Source organism: Nicotiana sylvestris, chromosome 3 (genome assembly GCF_000393655.2).
Source record: "Nicotiana sylvestris chromosome 3, ASM39365v2, whole genome shotgun sequence".
NCBI classification, from domain to species: Eukaryota; Viridiplantae; Streptophyta; class Magnoliopsida; order Solanales; family Solanaceae; genus Nicotiana; species Nicotiana sylvestris.
The window spans coordinates 187170905-187189772 of record NC_091059.1 but is presented as its reverse complement, the minus strand read 5'-3'; the positions used below and the strand labels follow the sequence as shown (position 1 = coordinate 187189772).

Here is an 18868-nt window from a genome sequence, read left to right as displayed (position 1 = left end):
GTCATCTAATGGAGATTTGGACTGGTTTTGAACAAGAATTGCAACTGAAAATCGTTAAAGAAGTTCGTCTACACACGTTTGTATAAAGGTGTATAAAAGTGTATAATAATATATAAGATGTGTTTATACACTCATATACACTATTATACGAGATTATACAAAAAATTGACTTCTTCTTCCTTGTGTCTTTTCTGAAATTTAACTCAAATTTTGCTCAAATATACTCCAAATCACTTCAAATTTAAATCTTGAACTCCTTTTGATATTTGCAATCAACTAGAACAAAACTCAATTCAAACAACTAACAAACTCAAGAAATCATATTTTCGAAAGCAAAGCTTTGAATGGCCTTCAATGGTGGACTTTTACTTTTTGATTTTCTTACATTGCAACCAGGTGATAGAGGAGGAGAAGCAGAAAATATTCAGCCCCTAGAAACATATGTAGAAGATGTGAGAAGAAGAGAGAGTGAAAGCAATGGTTGTGAGAATACATATTTAACTCCATATCTTTTAGAAGCAATAATTGTAAGAACACAGATTTTGAATTACCAGTGCTTTCAAAATATGTATAATATGGGTTAGATAGGATAAAACTTAAAAATATGAGCCATTTTTTGTTATGGTGTGAAGTCATGTGTATTTTCTTGTAATTCTTTCTTAATTATTTAGCTAGGTGTAAACACTTGATATGGATAAGTATTTACCTGTATCAATTACTGCTTAACAGAAAATACAAGGATGAATACTGTAGGATAAAAATAAGATTACATATAGAGAGAGAGCGCGCATTGGAACAGGTCAAAGAAGAAAACTACTTTCTTTCCTGTAGTTAGCATGTTTAGTTGTTGTGGTCTTAATGATTAGGACCATATAAGTTATTGTTCACTTACAATAACAATAGTAATAACGATTCAGTAAAATTCCACAAATAGGATCTGGGGAGAATAGTGTGTACGCAAATTTTACTCTTATCATGTATTCCGAGCAGAGGCGGATGTAGAAGATTGACTACGGGTTCAATTGAACGCATAACTTCCACGCGGAGCAAAAATTTATATGTAAAAATTTCTTAAAATTATAAAAATAGTAGATATGAACCCATAACTTTAAAAATATAATGGGTTCAACGCTAATGTCCTACAAATTGAACTCATAAAATATAAATTCTAGATTCGCCTCTGACCCTGAGGGAGTAGAGAGACTGTTTCCGAAAGACTCTCGGCTCAAGAAGACGAAAAGAGACAATATCAGTACCACCAACAGAGACCATATGAATAATAACAACATCATAAAAACCAGAAAATAAACAAAAAGCGGTAGCCAGTAAAAAGATCTGGCATTGTGAAAGAGAAGTTAGACCCTATTATAGCCATGTTCAACTTAAAGACACAAATCGTCTTAAAGAGATCTGTAATGTAATTCTCTCCTAAACTTAAGTTAACTACTCTTTCTGCGATTATTTTCAACGATTTAAATTTGGAAGACCAACTAGCAGTCCTTATTGGTAAACTCATTGTACTATGAGGTAACGAATTTGCAATCACTATCTTCCATTTGTCCCACGTACCAAGTAAATTTTTTATGATTGGAAACGTTAAGAGGCGGAACCAGGATTCGAAGTTAATGAGTTTAAAATTTTATTCCTTCTAAGTCACTGGGTTCTAAATTAATAATTTTTACATATTTAATGAATTTTTAAAGGCAAATATAAAGTTTTGGACCAAAACTACTGGTTCGACCGAACCCGCATCCAAAGCTCTAGCTCCGCCTCTGTGGAAAACTAGGTGTTCATTTCAAATAGGGATGGAAAACGGGTGGATCGGGTCGAGTTGATTATCCGACCCGGCCCTATTTGAGACGGATAAAAAACAGGTTATCCGGCGGATAATATGGATCATAGTTTCTTGAATAAAATCACTTATGGGAGAATTGCTAGTCTCAGGAACCCCCAATTTGAAGCTTTACAAATGTAAAAGTTAAACTCATTGGTTAACCATTTCTTAAATGGATAATATGGTTCTTATTTTAAAAAGCAACCCATTTTTAATGGATAATATAGGTGGATAACTGGTTTGTTTTAATCATTTTGCTGGCTCTAATTTCAAACAACATAAACTTAAAGGAACTAACTTGAGAAAAACATGGCACTTACAGAAAGAATCATCAACAACACAAATTACAAAATCCAATTGTCAACAAGAAGTACAGACAAGGAAATTACTGAAAAACAGAAGAAAAGAAAAGGATAAACAGCTTGTACTTCATAGGTAGATTCTTAGTTAGTTCCTCCAAGAACACCCTTGAGCTTCTTAATTGTAGCTTCGTCAAGGAAAGTGGTAGCTTCTACCAACTTAGTTGGCAAATCATTAGCAAATAATGCAAAATCTGTAATCTGAAGTCCAGGACTAGAGCTGCTAAAGAATACAAAACCAACAGAAGTATAACCAGCATCACTCACTTGAAAATGCAATAAACCTTGTGGAAATATCATAAGATCACCTTTCTTAAGTGTCTTTAAGTAAACAGCATTTGCTGAAGAAACAAAACCAGCTGTAATTGAACCTTGAACTACAAGTAAAACTTCAGAAGCACCAGGGTGAGTGTGAAATGGAATCACACCACCTGGGGCTAAGTCCAAACGGGCTGCAGAAAGCCCAAGCCCATTAAGGCCTGGAAATTGGGCTGCAAATGCTGGTGTAACTGCAGCTTTGATTATGCTTGCTGTGTTTCCAGCTGCACTAAGCCCAGAAAACACGAAATCATCGACTGTTACATTGGCAACACTTTTGCAAGAATAGCCAGCAGGTGATTCTGGGCCTTTTAAGTCTGCGACGCAGAAATCTTGGACAGCAGCATTGCTGCCCAAGATGAAGATAGCCAAGAGAAAAAGAAGTTTAAACATTTTTAATTTCCTTGCTAGCTAGGAATAATTTTATTTGTATATGAAATTTGCAAGAAATGCAGGTTAGTTTGGTGTGTGTATATATAGAGAAAGAGAATTTGGGCATTAAAGAGAAAAAGGGCGAATTGAATGATAACCACAAATTGTGTGATAGGGCTATCATGATCATGAATGGTGTCAAATGAAGAAATAGACAAAAATAAATAAAACGTAAAAGAAAAGAAACAAGGAGCATCTTTTTGGTACTGGACGTATACATTGGTTCATTACTATTGTGGGATATCTTGATTTCCAATTTGATAGGTCCGACTTTAATCATTAAAAAATCATTTCAAAGAGTATTGGTCACTACTTGCACTGTTTTAACCTGGCAAGATGATATTTATATTCTATATTTTCTATCATCACAATACAAATGGTTAAGAAAGTTCAACATTGATGCCGCGTACAGTTTGGTTGTCAAAATAGTAAAAGGGAAGTGCTAGAAATTAATTGTTTTTACAGTATCCGTGTTTTTGGCAATTTCCTTTTCAAAAGAATTACATCTTTCACTCGCTTTTTGACATCAAAAGAGCTTTAGTTTATCTAAGATTAATTTTTCTCCATACATACTTTCTGGCAACCTTGACGACATCTAAGATTAACTTTTAAGATTCTAAGTTAATATTTTTTCAGTCTAATAATTCAGTGGGATAAATTCGCGTGGTTTACAGGAATAGTCCCAAAAGTGAGTGGTCTTGAACTTTTGACCCCGCTTGCTACGTAGTAAAAAACTTCTAATTTAACCAGTTTTGCTCCATGGGTGACGCTTTTGGCTTTTGATTAAAGGTTTGTTCATAAGGCAAGCGGAAGTCAAAATTTAAAGACCATCTATTTCCAAGGTCACTAGGCATAATTTCCTGTAAAAAATAATTGGATAACTTTCTCTTTTACAAAACAAATTTAGCCCACTGAACTGGAGTAATAAAAAACATTTAACTAGTGACCTCAAAAAAGGTGTATTCATCCACTACAACAATTATGTTACAAAACTAAATGATTATTCCACTGTAACAGTAAAGTTACCAAATAATCTTTTTATCACAGTAAAGTAATTGCACAATGTATAAATTACTCAAAAGATACAAATGGCCGGAAGGTTATATTTCTGATGCCGGAAACAGAATTTAAGTAGTGAGTAGTGACCACAAAAGAGGTCATTTGTGCAAATGGCCCCAAAAGATGCGAGGGTTGAGTTAATGAAAGTGGTCCTAATAAAGGGCACATGGTGGACGAAAGGGAGAAGTCTATAAGAAGACACAACTGACAGCTCGAATCCAGAAACGCATCAAAGGATGCAATCCTGGGTCTTCCTAAGTTGCTAAAATGCTTGGCAATTGGCCAATACACCCTATCGTGACAAAGGAATTATGTGGACAATAGCAATTGCCCTTCCACGGTTCCATTCGGGGCGGAGCTACCATAAGACTTGCAGTTCGGTCGAACCCAGTAACTTTGTTCCATACGCTTTATTTGTCTTAAAAGTTTATTAAATATGTATAAATTTAATTTTAGAACCCAGTAACATAGATGAACTAGAATGCTGAACCCAGAAGCTTCAAATCTTGACTCCGCCTCTGGTTCCATCACCATTCAAAGTCATACCAAGAGGGCAAAATATGCAGATAAATTTTGCCTTAATTGATAACTCATATGATGCAACCCTACCTTGTTATGGAAACTTTGACAAGATACTACCTTCTCCTATTGTGTACACACTGTTAACTGATTCCGTGGAATAATATCTCAACGAACAATGACTCTCTTTAAAAAGTTTTGTTCAAATGTTTCTCAAAGAAAAAAGCTTCAAATTTTGGTAAAAGTTTTGGTGGTAAATGGTAATATCAACGTTAAGTTCCAAATATTCTAAAAAAGAATGGTGCACATTCTGGTAAATGTCCATAAGCGATTTCGCATTACATGGAGTCGACGTTTAGTTCAATTCGATAGATGTCCAAATATTTCTAAATATACACTTTTGTCAAAGTTTACTTGAGATTATCGATTGCGAGCTTAACTCATAAATATCATTCAAAGATGTTTTATTTTTTTACAAACGAAACTTCTTTGCTTTTTCTCTACACTACTCTATGCTTTTTCTTCCTTAGTTTTAACAACACCTAAAAAGCAAATGAACTCATCGTCGTATCAACTCATTTCAGATTTCCTAATAGTGGATTTTATCTTCAACTCTGGCACAACAATACAATTTTCTTCTTTTAAAAAAATAATAATCATAGTGCCTAGTCAAAGATGACATTCCATTTGGAATTAGATAAAACTGCAGCATAGAGATTATAGAGTTCTGCGTCTACAACGAGTAACTGGTTGGGCTAATAACGCAGACCTCTAAAATAACTTCTAGAGTTGAGCAGTACAGATGAGGCAATCCAAATATAATAACTTAACAAAAGGTAATTGGGCCAAGCATCAACAGACTCCATCCATGAAACTTGCCAACAATTGAAGCCCAAACCACAACGTTATTGAAACTCAGTAAGCATATATATAGAATTTGAAGTCAACCGGAAAAGGAAGAAAAAGGAATTTCCATGTAAATATCATTGAATCTTAACTACATTACGCAGAAGTCACAACTTGATTTAGGCTAAGCACCCATCTCTAAAATGAAGTACATGCCATAAAATGAAACTCAAATATGCAACATGTAACGACGACATAAAGCTCATTTTCATTTCCTAAGAGAATCCGTGAGATACTAATCACAAGCGGCCATGCACAAAAGAGGAAAGATTTGACAATTCTTGATAGTGCGAAAAGAAGCATATTTGAGATAAAAAATAAAGATAACCTCTATATAGTAATGTTCATAAGTCACAATTGTTCAAGTGTGATAAATTCTATGTGGAGACATAAGTAATTCTGCCTGTTCAATTTTTTCACATCAGAAACAATACTAGAATTATTTATACCCATATATGAATAGTTTGTTCAATCTCTATGATACAAATCAGTATTATAGATTGACAGTGAAGAGTCATGCCTCTAACAACAGTATCCTGGCTTCCATACAAGGTCCACTTCACACCAGACAAAGAATACTAATTTTAAGTTGTTCCTCAAAACAAATCCAAGTCAGTTCCTTAAATATGAGACATGAGGCAAAAAAAATTCTTTATGACCTACAATATGAAAAATTAACAGTCAAGAGTCGGCATTTTGTAGATAAACAGTACTACAAACAAACGAAACCAAGACATATAATTGCCGGTAAACAAAACTTCATATCTCAGTTAATGTTTATCAAGAAAAAAATATTAACAAATGCAATTTAAATTTCAGTGGCAGCCAATGTCAAACTATAAGTTCCAGTTTATAACTAGGTTTTTTTTTATAAGGTCAACTTTACCCAACTAGTTAATTCCAGTGAACTGATAAAGTTGGCCCTCTTTCATAAGATTTTAAGAAAAGTTTTAAGAATTCTCGGAACAAATTCACCCCTATTTTATGCAGTAAAACAAGATTTTCTGGCTATTTGGATACTCTTAAGTCATGCAACAAAGATAAGAAGCCAAATATGATACTGGTTAAAAACTTGAAATGATTCTTTCACATGTGAGGAATTAAGTATAAATAACGACTCTTCTTCACGTAACCTCCTTCATCTATATTTCTCAAAGTTACACTAGTTCAACTCTAGACATTTTATACTCTAGCCCCTTCATCCACATATTCTTCAAACTTGAGCTAGTTCAAACTTTTTTTTGATAAAGTAAGTGATCTCAATAGAAGTCGACAAAAGCAACAACCTAAGTACAAGAAGATAAATTCCAAACAATGGCACAGATGAGAAACATCAATTAGCACTAGATCATTCACAGTCATAAAGAAATCCACAATATTCACAATAAAATGCCAGAAGAAAAATGGACAACATTCCAACAAACAGTGAAAAATTAAGGAAAAATTTTGCTAATAATTAATGCCAATCAAGAATTACCAATTTACAAGAGCGAAAACAGAGATGCAGACGCCAATCTTCCGTTGAATCCTTTTGCAATCCATGGATTGCCATAATTCATTTGCCAAAGCTGGTTCTTTTAAAGAATCTCAATCTGTATAACTCACTCGCTATATATAAAAACATGCTCCGACAAGCTAAACAAATAATTAGTCAAAGAAATGGAATCCATAAACAGATTCAAATTACAAATGTGTGTCTTTTCAAAATCTAGCATCAGCCTTCAACAATTGCCTTCTCTTAATTATCAGAAACGCCACCACACAGACTTGCAAGATCGCGGCAATGCCCACAAACATTAACCCTAGTCTCTTCCCCCAATTTAACGTCTTTTCTTTTGGTGGTGGTGGTGGCGGGCTTTTAATGTCAGATTTATGGTGGGTTGTGTGGGGGTGATGATGTGGAGGAGGAGCTTTTTGGGTGGGCGGAGGAGGTGGAGGAGGAGCCGATGGTGGAGGCGGCGGGGGAGGTGATAAAAGGGGAGGTGGAGGGGGAGGAGGCACAGGTGATGGTGGAGGTGGAGGCGACGGTGGAGGTGGTGGTGGAGGAGAATATGGTGGCGGCGGCGGTGATTGTGAATTGGGGGGATTTACATTTCCCTGAGATTGCACCGAAATAGCAAAGAAACAGAAGAAGACCCAAATCGACAATGTCCGATCCATGCATTACATGGGGGGAAAATCAAATCTTCAACAAAAATTAAGTCCTCCCAAGCTTCCTTCCATTTGGGTCGGACCCAAATCCCCCAAATTATTTCCCCCAAATTCGAATCTAGGGTTTGGAAAATCGAACGACCTTATAACCTTAGCTCCCCAGGCAAATTTTTTTCCCTGATCTTGAAGGAACAGCTAAATGTCCCAAAAGGATAACCTCGAAATGCTGATATTGAAGAATTAGGACATCTTATGGGGCCCGGTTAGGAATGACTTTCGTGGGAGGTTGACTAGACGAGGAAAAGGGTAGATTGGGAAGATCAATTTTTCTTCAGAGATCCATAAATGGGATAATATAATGCTTCAAAGAATTTTGTTCTTCCCAGAAAATGGTCGTGATCCCCCGTTTCTTTTCAGAAATGGCGAAGATGCAGAAATGGGGGGCCAACGAAGGAAAGAGAGAGAAGTGGGAAAGCGTAGGCGGGATTCAACGGTTGGTCTAATTTGGGAAATCAATATACCATTTCATCGGCTGCTTTTGCTTTGTAATCCATATTTGTGTCTATCTTAATTGGTACACAAATACTCCCACATACCAATTTAAAATAATATGTTCCCATACATAGAAATACAATAGTTCAATTAGAATAAATATTTCTGGTGTTTAGAACAAAGTAATTTAACTAACAATATTAATTTAATAAATTAAAAACATATATTAATTAATCATGATTAAGTGATAGAATTGTATGTACAAACATATGCTATGATTCTATTGGTTACAAGTAAATATCCACTGCGAGTAAATTTCTTATTGTGCAATTAGTCTTTAATAAACTTTTTATAGTAAAAAATAGTTAAGTAAGAATTTATCATGAATTAACTAATTTTATTACGTCAATTGTCAGCCTATCACTCCCTCCTTTATTTGAATTTTGGAACGTACAATGTCAGTAAGCTCATACAAACAAAGATAAATGGGCAATATGTCAACGAAAATCCATATAATCTGGAATTGAGGCGTAATTATAATTATTATTGTAATAAAATATGTGTTGCTTAATAATAAGCAAAATGAGAACAAACTAAAGGTGGGGGAAAAATACAAATTGAACTATCATCATGGAACATGGAGCTGCCTAGATTCTTGTTCCTTAAAGTATATAATATATTCACCTCAAATTATTATCGTTAAAGGAACCAATGATTTAATGAAGGTAAAAAGGATTAATTTCTCAACAGAAGAGGTCCTTAAGTAGATAATATCAAAATCGCACTTAAGAGATCATTTTATTTTTTATTCTGTCAATAAAGCTCCGTATAACTAATAATCGTTTGGTTTTCAATGAGTATAAAACTTTGCGTTGCTAGTATAGACGCACTAATACAGTATTTCATTTTGACGGATACAATTTAATCATTTTAGAGAATTCTAGTATTAGTACCCGCGCAATGCGCGGATAAGATAATTAAAAAGAACGATCTACACCGTAAAGTTTAATATGTTAGTGGTAATATGATCTTTACAACCAAACATTAAAAACATTTTAAGACTCCAAACTTTCATTTCACCTCCTAATAAATGTTCTATAAAAAATAATGATACTATACAATTTGTTTGATATGAATGTTCCACGAAAAATAATGATGCTATACAATTTGCTTAATATGAAACATGTTCTTAAGGAAACATTTTTGTAGCAAATGCTCATGATATATTGCAGTGCATTTTCCAAAAGTTATCCTCAGTATTGAGGCAATGATGAAGTAACATGAATTATGTAAGACATTAGCTTATTCAGAATCAAAATGTATGCGGCAATGCATATGCAAAAACTGATTTCCTGCTAAGGCTCTTGTAGACATGTGATTTTCGACCCTCCCCAAGATTTTTCGTATTTTAGCACGTAAATATTTAATTTAAGCCTAATATCGTTATTTCAACTAATTTTGACTCTTTTACTTTATTTTATTACAAGAAAATGAAAATTACAAAAAAAAATAGTTTCATTAATATTTTATAGTCATTTTTAATCTTGAAAATACAAAAAAAAAATAGTTTTGTTTTAACAGTCAGTCTTATTTTAATAGTTATTTTACTTAAGTAGGATTAATTAATAAATGAGATCGTATCTTTAGTCTCGTTCGCGGGGAAAGAATAAAATTTGGGCTCGAGCAATCCATTTTTAGGCCTACTTTTGGACTTAGCCCATAGTTATTCCTGGTATGCTTCCCCCCCCTCCCCCTCCCCCCCGGCTCGAGCTGTCCGCTCGGGTAAGCCAAGTATAGAACAAATAAACCCAGGTTTTTTTAAACCTCGAATAACATAGCTTCATGTCGGATCCCTAGTAGGAATGTTTGTTGCAGCACGTGCATTTGACTTAGAGGGCTCAACACAGGAGTTGGGTCCATCTAGGACAGGTGTCCCCAAAAAATAAAAGACCATCCTGATGCATCATAATGTACTACATGTTGCAATCCTCAAGGCTAAAAGGGGTCATTTGGCGGACTAACGGAGTTTGAGTGTAAATGAGAAAGAAAAGAGGTTAAAGTATAAAAATGAAGCAAGTGGGGCCCAGTTATAATTTTCTTTCACACTTTTTCAAGAAAAAAAAAACAGAAAAAAATGAAAATGAAAAAATTCAAAAAAAAGATTTTGCACTATTTCATCATTTTCCGAAAATCAAAAAATCAAAAAAAGGAAAAGAAAATCCAAAAAAGAGTCTACATGTTTCATTATTTTTCAAAAAAAAAGGCAAAAAATATATTTTCTCTAAATTAGTTGTTTTTTTAATTCTTGCCCGTATCCAAATTGTCCGAACTACGCATATCTGATTCTCGTCTTTCGGGGCGTGATACGTAGGCAACCCACATAGGGTCCGGTGTTCCTAGTGAGTCTAGGTTCTCGGCTTTGCGGGGTCTTAGCCAAATTTTGCATTTTAGCCACTTTTAGCCACATAGGTTAATTTTAGGAAAATAGTCACAATCATGTCTTGCATGTGTCCAACGGGAAAGGTTATTGTCTCACATAGCGTTCTAGGTCTTTAACTTATTTGGTTTTAATCTTCTCATATAGGTGTGAGTTTACTTTTCGGAGTTTGAGCATGACAGACGCCCCTGAGATCATCTAGTCAGGATCGCTCATTCAGGAGTTGCTTAAGGAGATTTTTTTTTATTTTTTATGTTTTGAGTCTGTTCTTCATTTTACGTCGTCTTTTACTTTCTAGTTTTGTACAGTAATGTCGAGTCTTTCGTTATTGTATTTCATATTTTTGTATCGGAAAAAAAATGTGTTATAAATCAAAAAAAAAAAATTGCATTTTTATATTGCGTTTTTTACTAATTCTAGGAATAAAAAAAATCATTTGAGGTGGTTTTTCTTTATTGAATTAATATCTAGAACTCAAAATAAAAAATTACTTTTATACTTCTTTTTAGTACATTAAGACTAAAAATTCAAAAAAAAAAAAGAATTTTCTTTTAGTACCTCTTTAAAAGTTTTCTTTAAGATATTAATCCAAAAATTCAAAAAGTTTTTCTCTTAAGGTTCTCCATTGGGAAATATATAAAAAAAAATAAAAAAAAATATTCTTTTATTTTCACTAGAACTTTAGGATACTGTACATAGAAGGAAAAAAAATATACTTTATCTTTTGTTTATCTTTAAAGTTTCTTCCTTAGGTAATCAAAAACTGAAATCCAAAAATATTTTTGTTATCTTGTTCATTTCTCGTTTCGAAATCTTTCTTCAGGGGTATCAAATGAAAATTCAAAATATTTTTCTTTGGTTTAATCTTTAGATTTCCTTCCTAAAAAAAGAATAAAAAAAAATATTTTTCTCTTGTAGGGTTTTTTCCTTAATAATTTCCCGTGGAGTATTTATTTCAAAAAGAAAAAAATATATATGCTCGTTAACCTTGATTTTAGAATAGGTTATAGAACATTAAGTCTAGAAAATTCAAAAAAAATCTGCTTGTTTTATTTCCCTTTTCTCGTCAGAGTAATCATTAAGGTAAAAAAAGAAAAGAAAAAAAAAGAAAAATAGAATGTTAGTTTGTTTAGTTTATTCCCGATCTTTCCGAACTACGCAAAGATCTGATTCATGCGGCGTCATGATACGTAGGCGATCTACATAGGGTTCGATCGAATCATTTTTTATATTTATTAAAAGAAAAAGAAAAAAGAAAAAAAAAAGAGATGAAATTATGGGATGTGAGAAATGAGAGGAAAGAAAAGAGTGATAATTAGGAAAAAAAAAGGAAGGAAAATGAGCAAGCAAATGCTAGAAAAGGAAAGAAAAGAGAAGATTGAAATGAACAAATTGGGATGATGTCAAGTGACCTTGTGACCCTTGAAGTCATTCTTGAACTGTTAATTTTTGTTGTGTGCATTGCACACAATATGATATTTGCAGCTGTTAAATGCTCTAACGCTAACATGATAACTTTATTTTATTCCTTTTTGTTATCTTCATTAAGCAGAAGGGTGGTTGATTTGTGGTTCTAAAACTGGTAACTCTTCCATATAACGCAAGGTCAAAGAGCAAGGTAGTCATGGCTAGCAAAGACTTGGGCACAAGAGTTGTTGACCCGTCGAGAGAGTTTGTGGAGTTGGAGTCTGGATTGAAAGGAGAGGTCCAAATGTTGAAATAGTAGATGGCAGAAATGTATCAGTCTTGGATTAGGGGGCATCCTCCACCTTCATTCCCTGCTAACTACACTGAAAACCCTGCAACTATCTCACCACTATCAAAAATCTTGATTCCCGCTACTGATGATATCACCCCACAACCTTTTCATACTTTACCCGCCAAAACCACCTCATATCCCACTCCTTTGGCCACTTATGCTCTTGTAGCTCCTCCTCCAGCTACTTTTCCTCGATCCTCTAACGATACTGTGTTCAAAGTCCCCAATGCCCAATACTATGCTCCAGAACCAACTTTTAAAGTCTCGGATCCATACTCTCACGCTCCTCATTTTGAGTCTCCTAGTAAAACTGAAAAGCCTGCTAAGACCGTGGGGCAAGATGAGATATCCAGGAAGGTGAAAATATTATAGCAGTCTTTAAGAAACATGCAAGGCATAGGGAGACAGATGAACGTGTCTTACAAAGACTTGTGCTTGTTTCCTGATATCCAGAAAACTGAAAGGGTTCAAGATGCCAAAGTTTAATTTGTATGATGGGCGTGGAGATCCAGTAGCCCATCTGAGGGGTTATTGCAGCGAAATGAGAAGTGTTGGCGGAAAAGATGAGTTGATGATGGTGTATTTCAGTGGGAGCCTAACTGGGGCGGCTTTGGAATGGCATACTCGTCAAGATGTCGGTAAGTGGCATACATGAGATGACATGGCTCAAGATTTCGTGCGACACTTTCAGTATAATATAGACATTGTCCCAGACCGCTCCTCCCTATCTCATATGGAAAAGAAACCTACGGAAAGTTTTAGGGAATTTTGGTTCAGATGGAACAAACAAGTTGCTTGGGATAGTCCTCCAATTGATAGAAAAGATGTTGCTGAGCCCCGCCAACGACAGGATCCAGTGGGCATTCCTGCTAAATGCTTCCAGCCTCAATAACGACCTCATGAACATCCTCGAGCTCCACATAATTCACCCTAGTATTATCCTCCGAACAACATTTTGTCATCTGTCCAACCACTAGGTCATTCCTCATGGCGAGCGTTAGCACCGCATAATGCACTTCTGCCTCCACAACATTTGCGAGTATCCAACAACCCTAGAAAACTGGGGCATGGAGGGAAACAAAGGCAAAAAGATAATTTCACGCCCATTGGAGAATCCTACACCAACTTGTTTGAAAAAGTTAAAACATTTTGGCCTGATTGAGCCGCTCTTCGGCTATATGCCGGGCCCATATGCAAAAGAATATGATCCTATTGTACGGTGCATGCACCACTCTAATGTCCAAAGGTATAGCATTGAAGATTGTCGTGCTTTGAAAAGGGAAATAGAAAGAATAATTCAAGAAGGAATAATTATGGTCCAAGGCAGTAATAACCCAAGTGTCACACATAATCTTGGGATGGTTTGCAATGACGAAGGGTTGGTCAAAGGAGTCAATGAGCCACTTGGTGAAGACGATGTGATTGAAGTTGGTGAAGGTCCCAGTGATATTGATGTGGAACTCAGTGGTTAAGATGCCGAGCTTGGTAATTGGAAAGACGTTCCTTTCTTGGCTAGCTAGGGAGAAGTTTTGGTGGTTTATTTTGTTGTCATTTCTGTTGTCCGGGTTGTTTCAAGGTTGTAATCTGGATTTTGTCTTGTGACTCAAACCCTTCTATCCTTTTATTTGCCTAGTTCATTTAGTCGTTGTGCCCCTTTTAGTGTTATTTATGTTTTTACAGGGTCGTAACCCCAATATGTTTTGTTTATTTTGTTGTTCAAACCCTTTCACCATCTGTCTAATGCAATTCTCTATTTTCTGTTATTTCTAGTCATTTTTGTTTATTTCTCTTCTCTTTTTATAGTTCTTTTCATGCTGGCTCAAGTGACATGACATGCACGCATACTTCTAGGCCTGGTCTTAAAAGTTAGATTAATCATGAAGCAATGAAACAATTTTGAAGATGATAGGGACACTTGAGGGAAATAAGTATAGATTTGGACATTTTGAGATCATTTGAAGCCCAAACCATGTGAAACTGGGGCAAATAATTTGGGAAGTTAATAGGGTGACATGAATTCGTTAAAGGAGAGTGCATCCCAAACAATTTGAAGCAAACAATTTTGGGTTCAAGTGCATCTCAAGTTACAAGATAAAGTCAAGAAAGTTTTCTCCGAATTGACGGAGGATATCCATTGTGAAGAGGGAATTACCCAACGAGAGTTCTATACTTAACAAGACACTAAAGAAAGGTGGAAGGCATATATGTGATACCGATGCCGATGCTGCAAAAGAAATGCTATGGATGATCTTCATTTTTCAACTTGCATGTGTTATACTTGGTGTTCTTATAGATTGGGAGGCCCTCCTTCAGCTACCCAAACACTTATACCATTTGATACCCTTTTGAGCCTGTACTGATTTCTTTGACCTCCCCTCTTTTGGAATCAAGTTAGGTCATACGGAAAAAAAAGTTCATGCCCCATAGGTTCATTTTATAAAGTTCATTCCAAAAGGAAAATTCAATAAAAAAAGAAGAAGAGAAAAATAGAGAAAAAAGGGGGGAAACAAAAAAAAAGAAAAAAAGGGAAAAAGAAAAAGGAAAATAGTAATAAAAAGTAGCCTTATGAACTACGTTCGACCTGATTCCTTTTAAGGATACGTAGGCAGCCTCACGGTTCGGTCCCACCAAAATAAAAATTCAAAAGTCCCCAAACCAGAAAAACTGGGGCAGAAGGTTGTGGTTGTTGTAAGAAATCTAATTCCAAGAGTTGTAATTTTGAACCCATTCAAGCTGTTTTGAGCCTTTATGATACCTTTTCCTTCTAACTCAAAGCCCACATTACGGTCCAAAGAAAAACCTTCCGATCAGTCTTCGAGAGATGCCAAGTCGAGCAAGTAGAGGTGATTCACATCAGGGGCAACACTCCGTTCTGAGCAAGAAAATGACAAATGAGAGAGTCTTATTGGTGAAAACCCTCACGGGCACTGTAAGGCGATGGAAAGTTGAGAAAAAAATAAAAAATGAGAGAGTCTTATTGGTGAAAACCCTCATGGGCACCATAAGGTGATGGAAAGCTGAGAGAAATGTCTTATTGGTGAAAACCTTCACGGGCACTGTAAGGCGATGAGAAGCTGAGAGAAATTAAAATGAGAGAGTCTTATTGGTGAAAACCCTCGTGGGCACCGTAAGGCGACATGAGTTGAGAGATAAACAAATGAGAGAGATTTGTTGGTGAAAACCCTTCAAGACACCGCAGGCCGAACAAGGCTAGTGATTTGGCGAAGAAATTGGGTTATGGAGATCTCGGGGCATAAAGTATGACCACTGAAAGGTGATTGGTTGAATAGGCTGGGCTGATTAATCCGAAATGCATGTCATGATCATTGGTGCCAGCTGTTCCGCTCAGATAAGTCTCTTTTCTTTTTTCCTCCTCAATCAATCATCCAGTTTTGGATTTTTTTCTCTATTCCTAATTCTCGAAGTCATTGCATTTAATTTCTTTTGGGTTTATTTCTCTAAGATTTTTCCAATGTCAGTGTTGTTTAAGAAATTGAGAAGGGATTTCAAATCTCACTACCAACTGCCAAATTGCACAAAGCAAAGTATGACCAAAGCATACCAGAGACAGCATGATGTAAAGTGGGAAATAAGGTGTTAGTGAAAGTTTCATTGGTCGAATGGTTTAATAATCTTGTGGGAAACACAAAGGTTCAGATAGAAGGGTCAGAAATGTAAAACAACAGTTTGGGCGTATAGCACTCGGGTCATCCACGGTCCTGCGGCTGAGGGTCAGTCAGAAAGTCAAAAGGTTCTTAGCCAGTTCAAGGCAACCAGGCAAAGCAAAGCTCGGCAGCGGAGAGGCCACCTTCAGCAAAAATGCTACAAAAATCACCACATTTTAAACTGACAAGATTTTCTTTGATTTGAAACAGGAGCAGAAAATTTCATTTGTTTCGGAGAAACTTTCCGTAAAGAAATCAAGTACCATACAGGTTCGACCGTAAATTCTCAGGACCCTCCTGGCCAACGGGACCTAGTTAAAATGCAAAACATTCATGCTTAACAGGATCTAGCATAAGTTTTACCTTGAGGAAATATAAATTGGCTTTGAAGTTTCATTCTTAGGATAGGATTCAATTCGAAATTTTCAGGACCCTCCTGAATAATGGGACTTAGTTTAAGACCTCCATTAGATGATGAGATTTAGCATAAGTTTCACCGTTAGGAAGTTGAATTGAGCTTTGAAGTTTTCGCCATTAAGATGAGATTTGATTTTAATTTTCAGGACCCTCCTAGATAATGAGATGTAGTTTTAAGACTTTCATAGATAGCAAGATTTAGAGGAAGTCATACTTTTAGGAAATATAATTTAGCTTTAAAACCGTCAGGCTTAAGATGATATTTAACTGGGAATTTTCAGGACCCTTATGGATAATGGGATCTAGCTTTTAAATTCTTGGAGATATTGAGTAATATGATTCAATTAACACTGACAGATGTGCCCAACTACCAAACTGGGACAGAAAAATTTCATTTGTTTTGTCTGTTTTGTTGAAATCAGGCACCCACCTGAAGAACAAGGGAAGACAACACGAGTTTTAAGAATGGAAAGCATTTCAGGCCCAAGCAATTAGGCACCCACCTGAAGAACAAAGGGAAAAACAATTCAAGTGTTGGTAATCAGGAGCACACCTGGAGAACAAAGGGAAAGCTAGTCAAGTGTCGATAATCAGGAGCCCACCTGGAGAACAAAGGGAAAAACAATTCATGTGTTGGTAATCAAGAGCCCATCTAGAGAACAAAGGGAAAGCAACTCAAGCGTTGTTAATCAGGAGCCCACCTGGAGAACAAAGGGAAAGCAAGTCAAGTGTTGGTAATCAGGAGCCCGCCTAGAGAACAAAGGGAAAAACAACTCAAGTGTTGGTAATTAGGAGCCCACCTGGAGAACAAAGGGAGAAGTAATTCAAGTGTTGGTAATCAGGAGCCCACCTTGAGAATAAAGGCAAAGCAATTCAAATGTTGGTAATCAGGAGCCTACCTGGAGAACAAAGGAAAAAGCAGTACAAGGATTGGTAATCAGGCGCCCACCTGGAGAACAAAGGGAAAGCAATTCAAATGTTAGTAGTCAGGCACACACCTGGATAACAAAGGGAAGCAGTTCAAGTTTCAAGGAAGACAGGTTCAAGTTCAGCAATCAGGAGCCCACCTGAAAAACAAAGGGAAAACAAGGCATGTTTCGGAGGAAAGGAAGACAATTCAATTGTTGGTAATCAGGCGCCCACCTGGAGAACAAAGGGAAGCAGTTCAAGTTTCGAGGAAAAATAGTTCATGTATTGGAAATCAGGAGCCCACCTGAAGAACAAAGGGAAAATCAAGTTTCAGAGGGAAGGAATACAATTCAAATGTTGGTAATTAGGCGCCCACCTGGAGAACAAAGGGAAAACAGTTCAAATTTCAAAGGAAGACAGCACAAGTTTCAAGGGAAGACAAGTCAAGTTTCGAGGGAAAGCCATTCAAGTTTCAAAGGAAGACAATTGAAGTTTCGGCAATCAGGCGCCCACCTGAAGAACACGGGAATATAGTTCAAGTGTTGGCAATTAGGTGCCCTCCTGAAGAATAATGGAATTCACTTCAGAATACAATTCAAGTGAGCAACAAAAGAAGCTTGCGACAAGAATGCGAGTCAACAGTCCGAGGTGATCAAAAGAAGTTAGTCACAATCCAGAAGAAAAAAAAAAAGAGAAAGGCAAGAAGTGAATCCAAATGCAGAAGTTGATGAAAGATGTGAGCTGCTCAAGACATGACCGAAGTCACAAGCATGGTGTGGTGTCCGGTTTTGATCCGAAAAGCTGAAGGAGAATGAACTAGCACATGCAACTAGCAAGCGTCAAGGTTCAAATCTAAAGTCCGCATGAAGAACCATTCAAGACTCAAAATCAAGTTTCAGAAAACTTATAGATAGGAATCTTGTAACTCATAGTTGACAGGCTTAGTTAGTCTTTTTCATTTTGATTTTGATGTAATAACAGGACCGCGGACCGGAACCTCGACAGAACGACACCTCGACTAGCTCTCCACCTCGGCATACTCCATCATCTCACTCACTTCTGAACTACACATGGCCTGATTCCTTTATAGCAAGGATATGTAGGCAGCTTAGATACCAGGGCTTAGTCACATTCCCCTTTCTCTTAGTTTTGTTCTCCCTAAATAAGGGTTGGGTCAAAAATATGTCTAGTCGTTCTTTGTTTGAAAACTCTTCGCGTTTCCAGTCAAAGAGGGGCAGTTGTAGACATGTAATTTTTGACCCTCCCCAAAAATTTTCGTTATTTAGGCCTAATATCGTTATTTCAACTAATTTTGACTCTTTTACTTTATTTTATTACAAGAAAATAAAAATTACAAAAAATAGTTTCATTAATGTTTTATAGTCATTTTTAATCTTGAAAAATACCAAAAATAGTTTGTTTTAACAGTCAGTCTTATTTTAATAGTTATTTTACTTAAGTGGAATTAATTAATAAATGAGATCGTATCTTTAGTCTCGTTCGCGGGGGAAAGAATAAAACTTGGGCTCGAACAACCCATTTTTAGGCCTAATTTTGGACTTAGCCCATAATTCCTAGGCTCATACCCCTTAACCTAAAAACCCTGCAAAA

General features: G+C 36.1%; 2 protein-coding genes across 2 annotated transcripts; both read right to left on the bottom strand.

Annotated features, from left to right (window-relative positions):
* Positions 1–2132: 2132 nt before the first annotated feature.
* Positions 2133–3034, bottom strand: LOC104212873 (auxin-binding protein ABP19a-like). Its single transcript, XM_009762237.2, has one exon. The coding sequence runs from the start codon at positions 2902–2904 to the stop codon at positions 2278–2280; it is 627 nt and encodes a 208-aa protein (XP_009760539.1). The 5' UTR covers positions 2905–3034; the 3' UTR covers positions 2133–2277.
* Positions 3035–7020: 3986 nt separating this feature from the next.
* LOC104212874 (leucine-rich repeat extensin-like protein 3) lies at positions 7021–7833 on the bottom strand. Its single transcript, XM_009762238.2, has one exon. It carries the CDS (start codon positions 7585–7587, stop codon positions 7129–7131), a length of 459 nt encoding a protein of 152 aa, XP_009760540.2. The 5' UTR covers positions 7588–7833; the 3' UTR covers positions 7021–7128.
* Positions 7834–18868: the final 11035 nt, after the last annotated feature.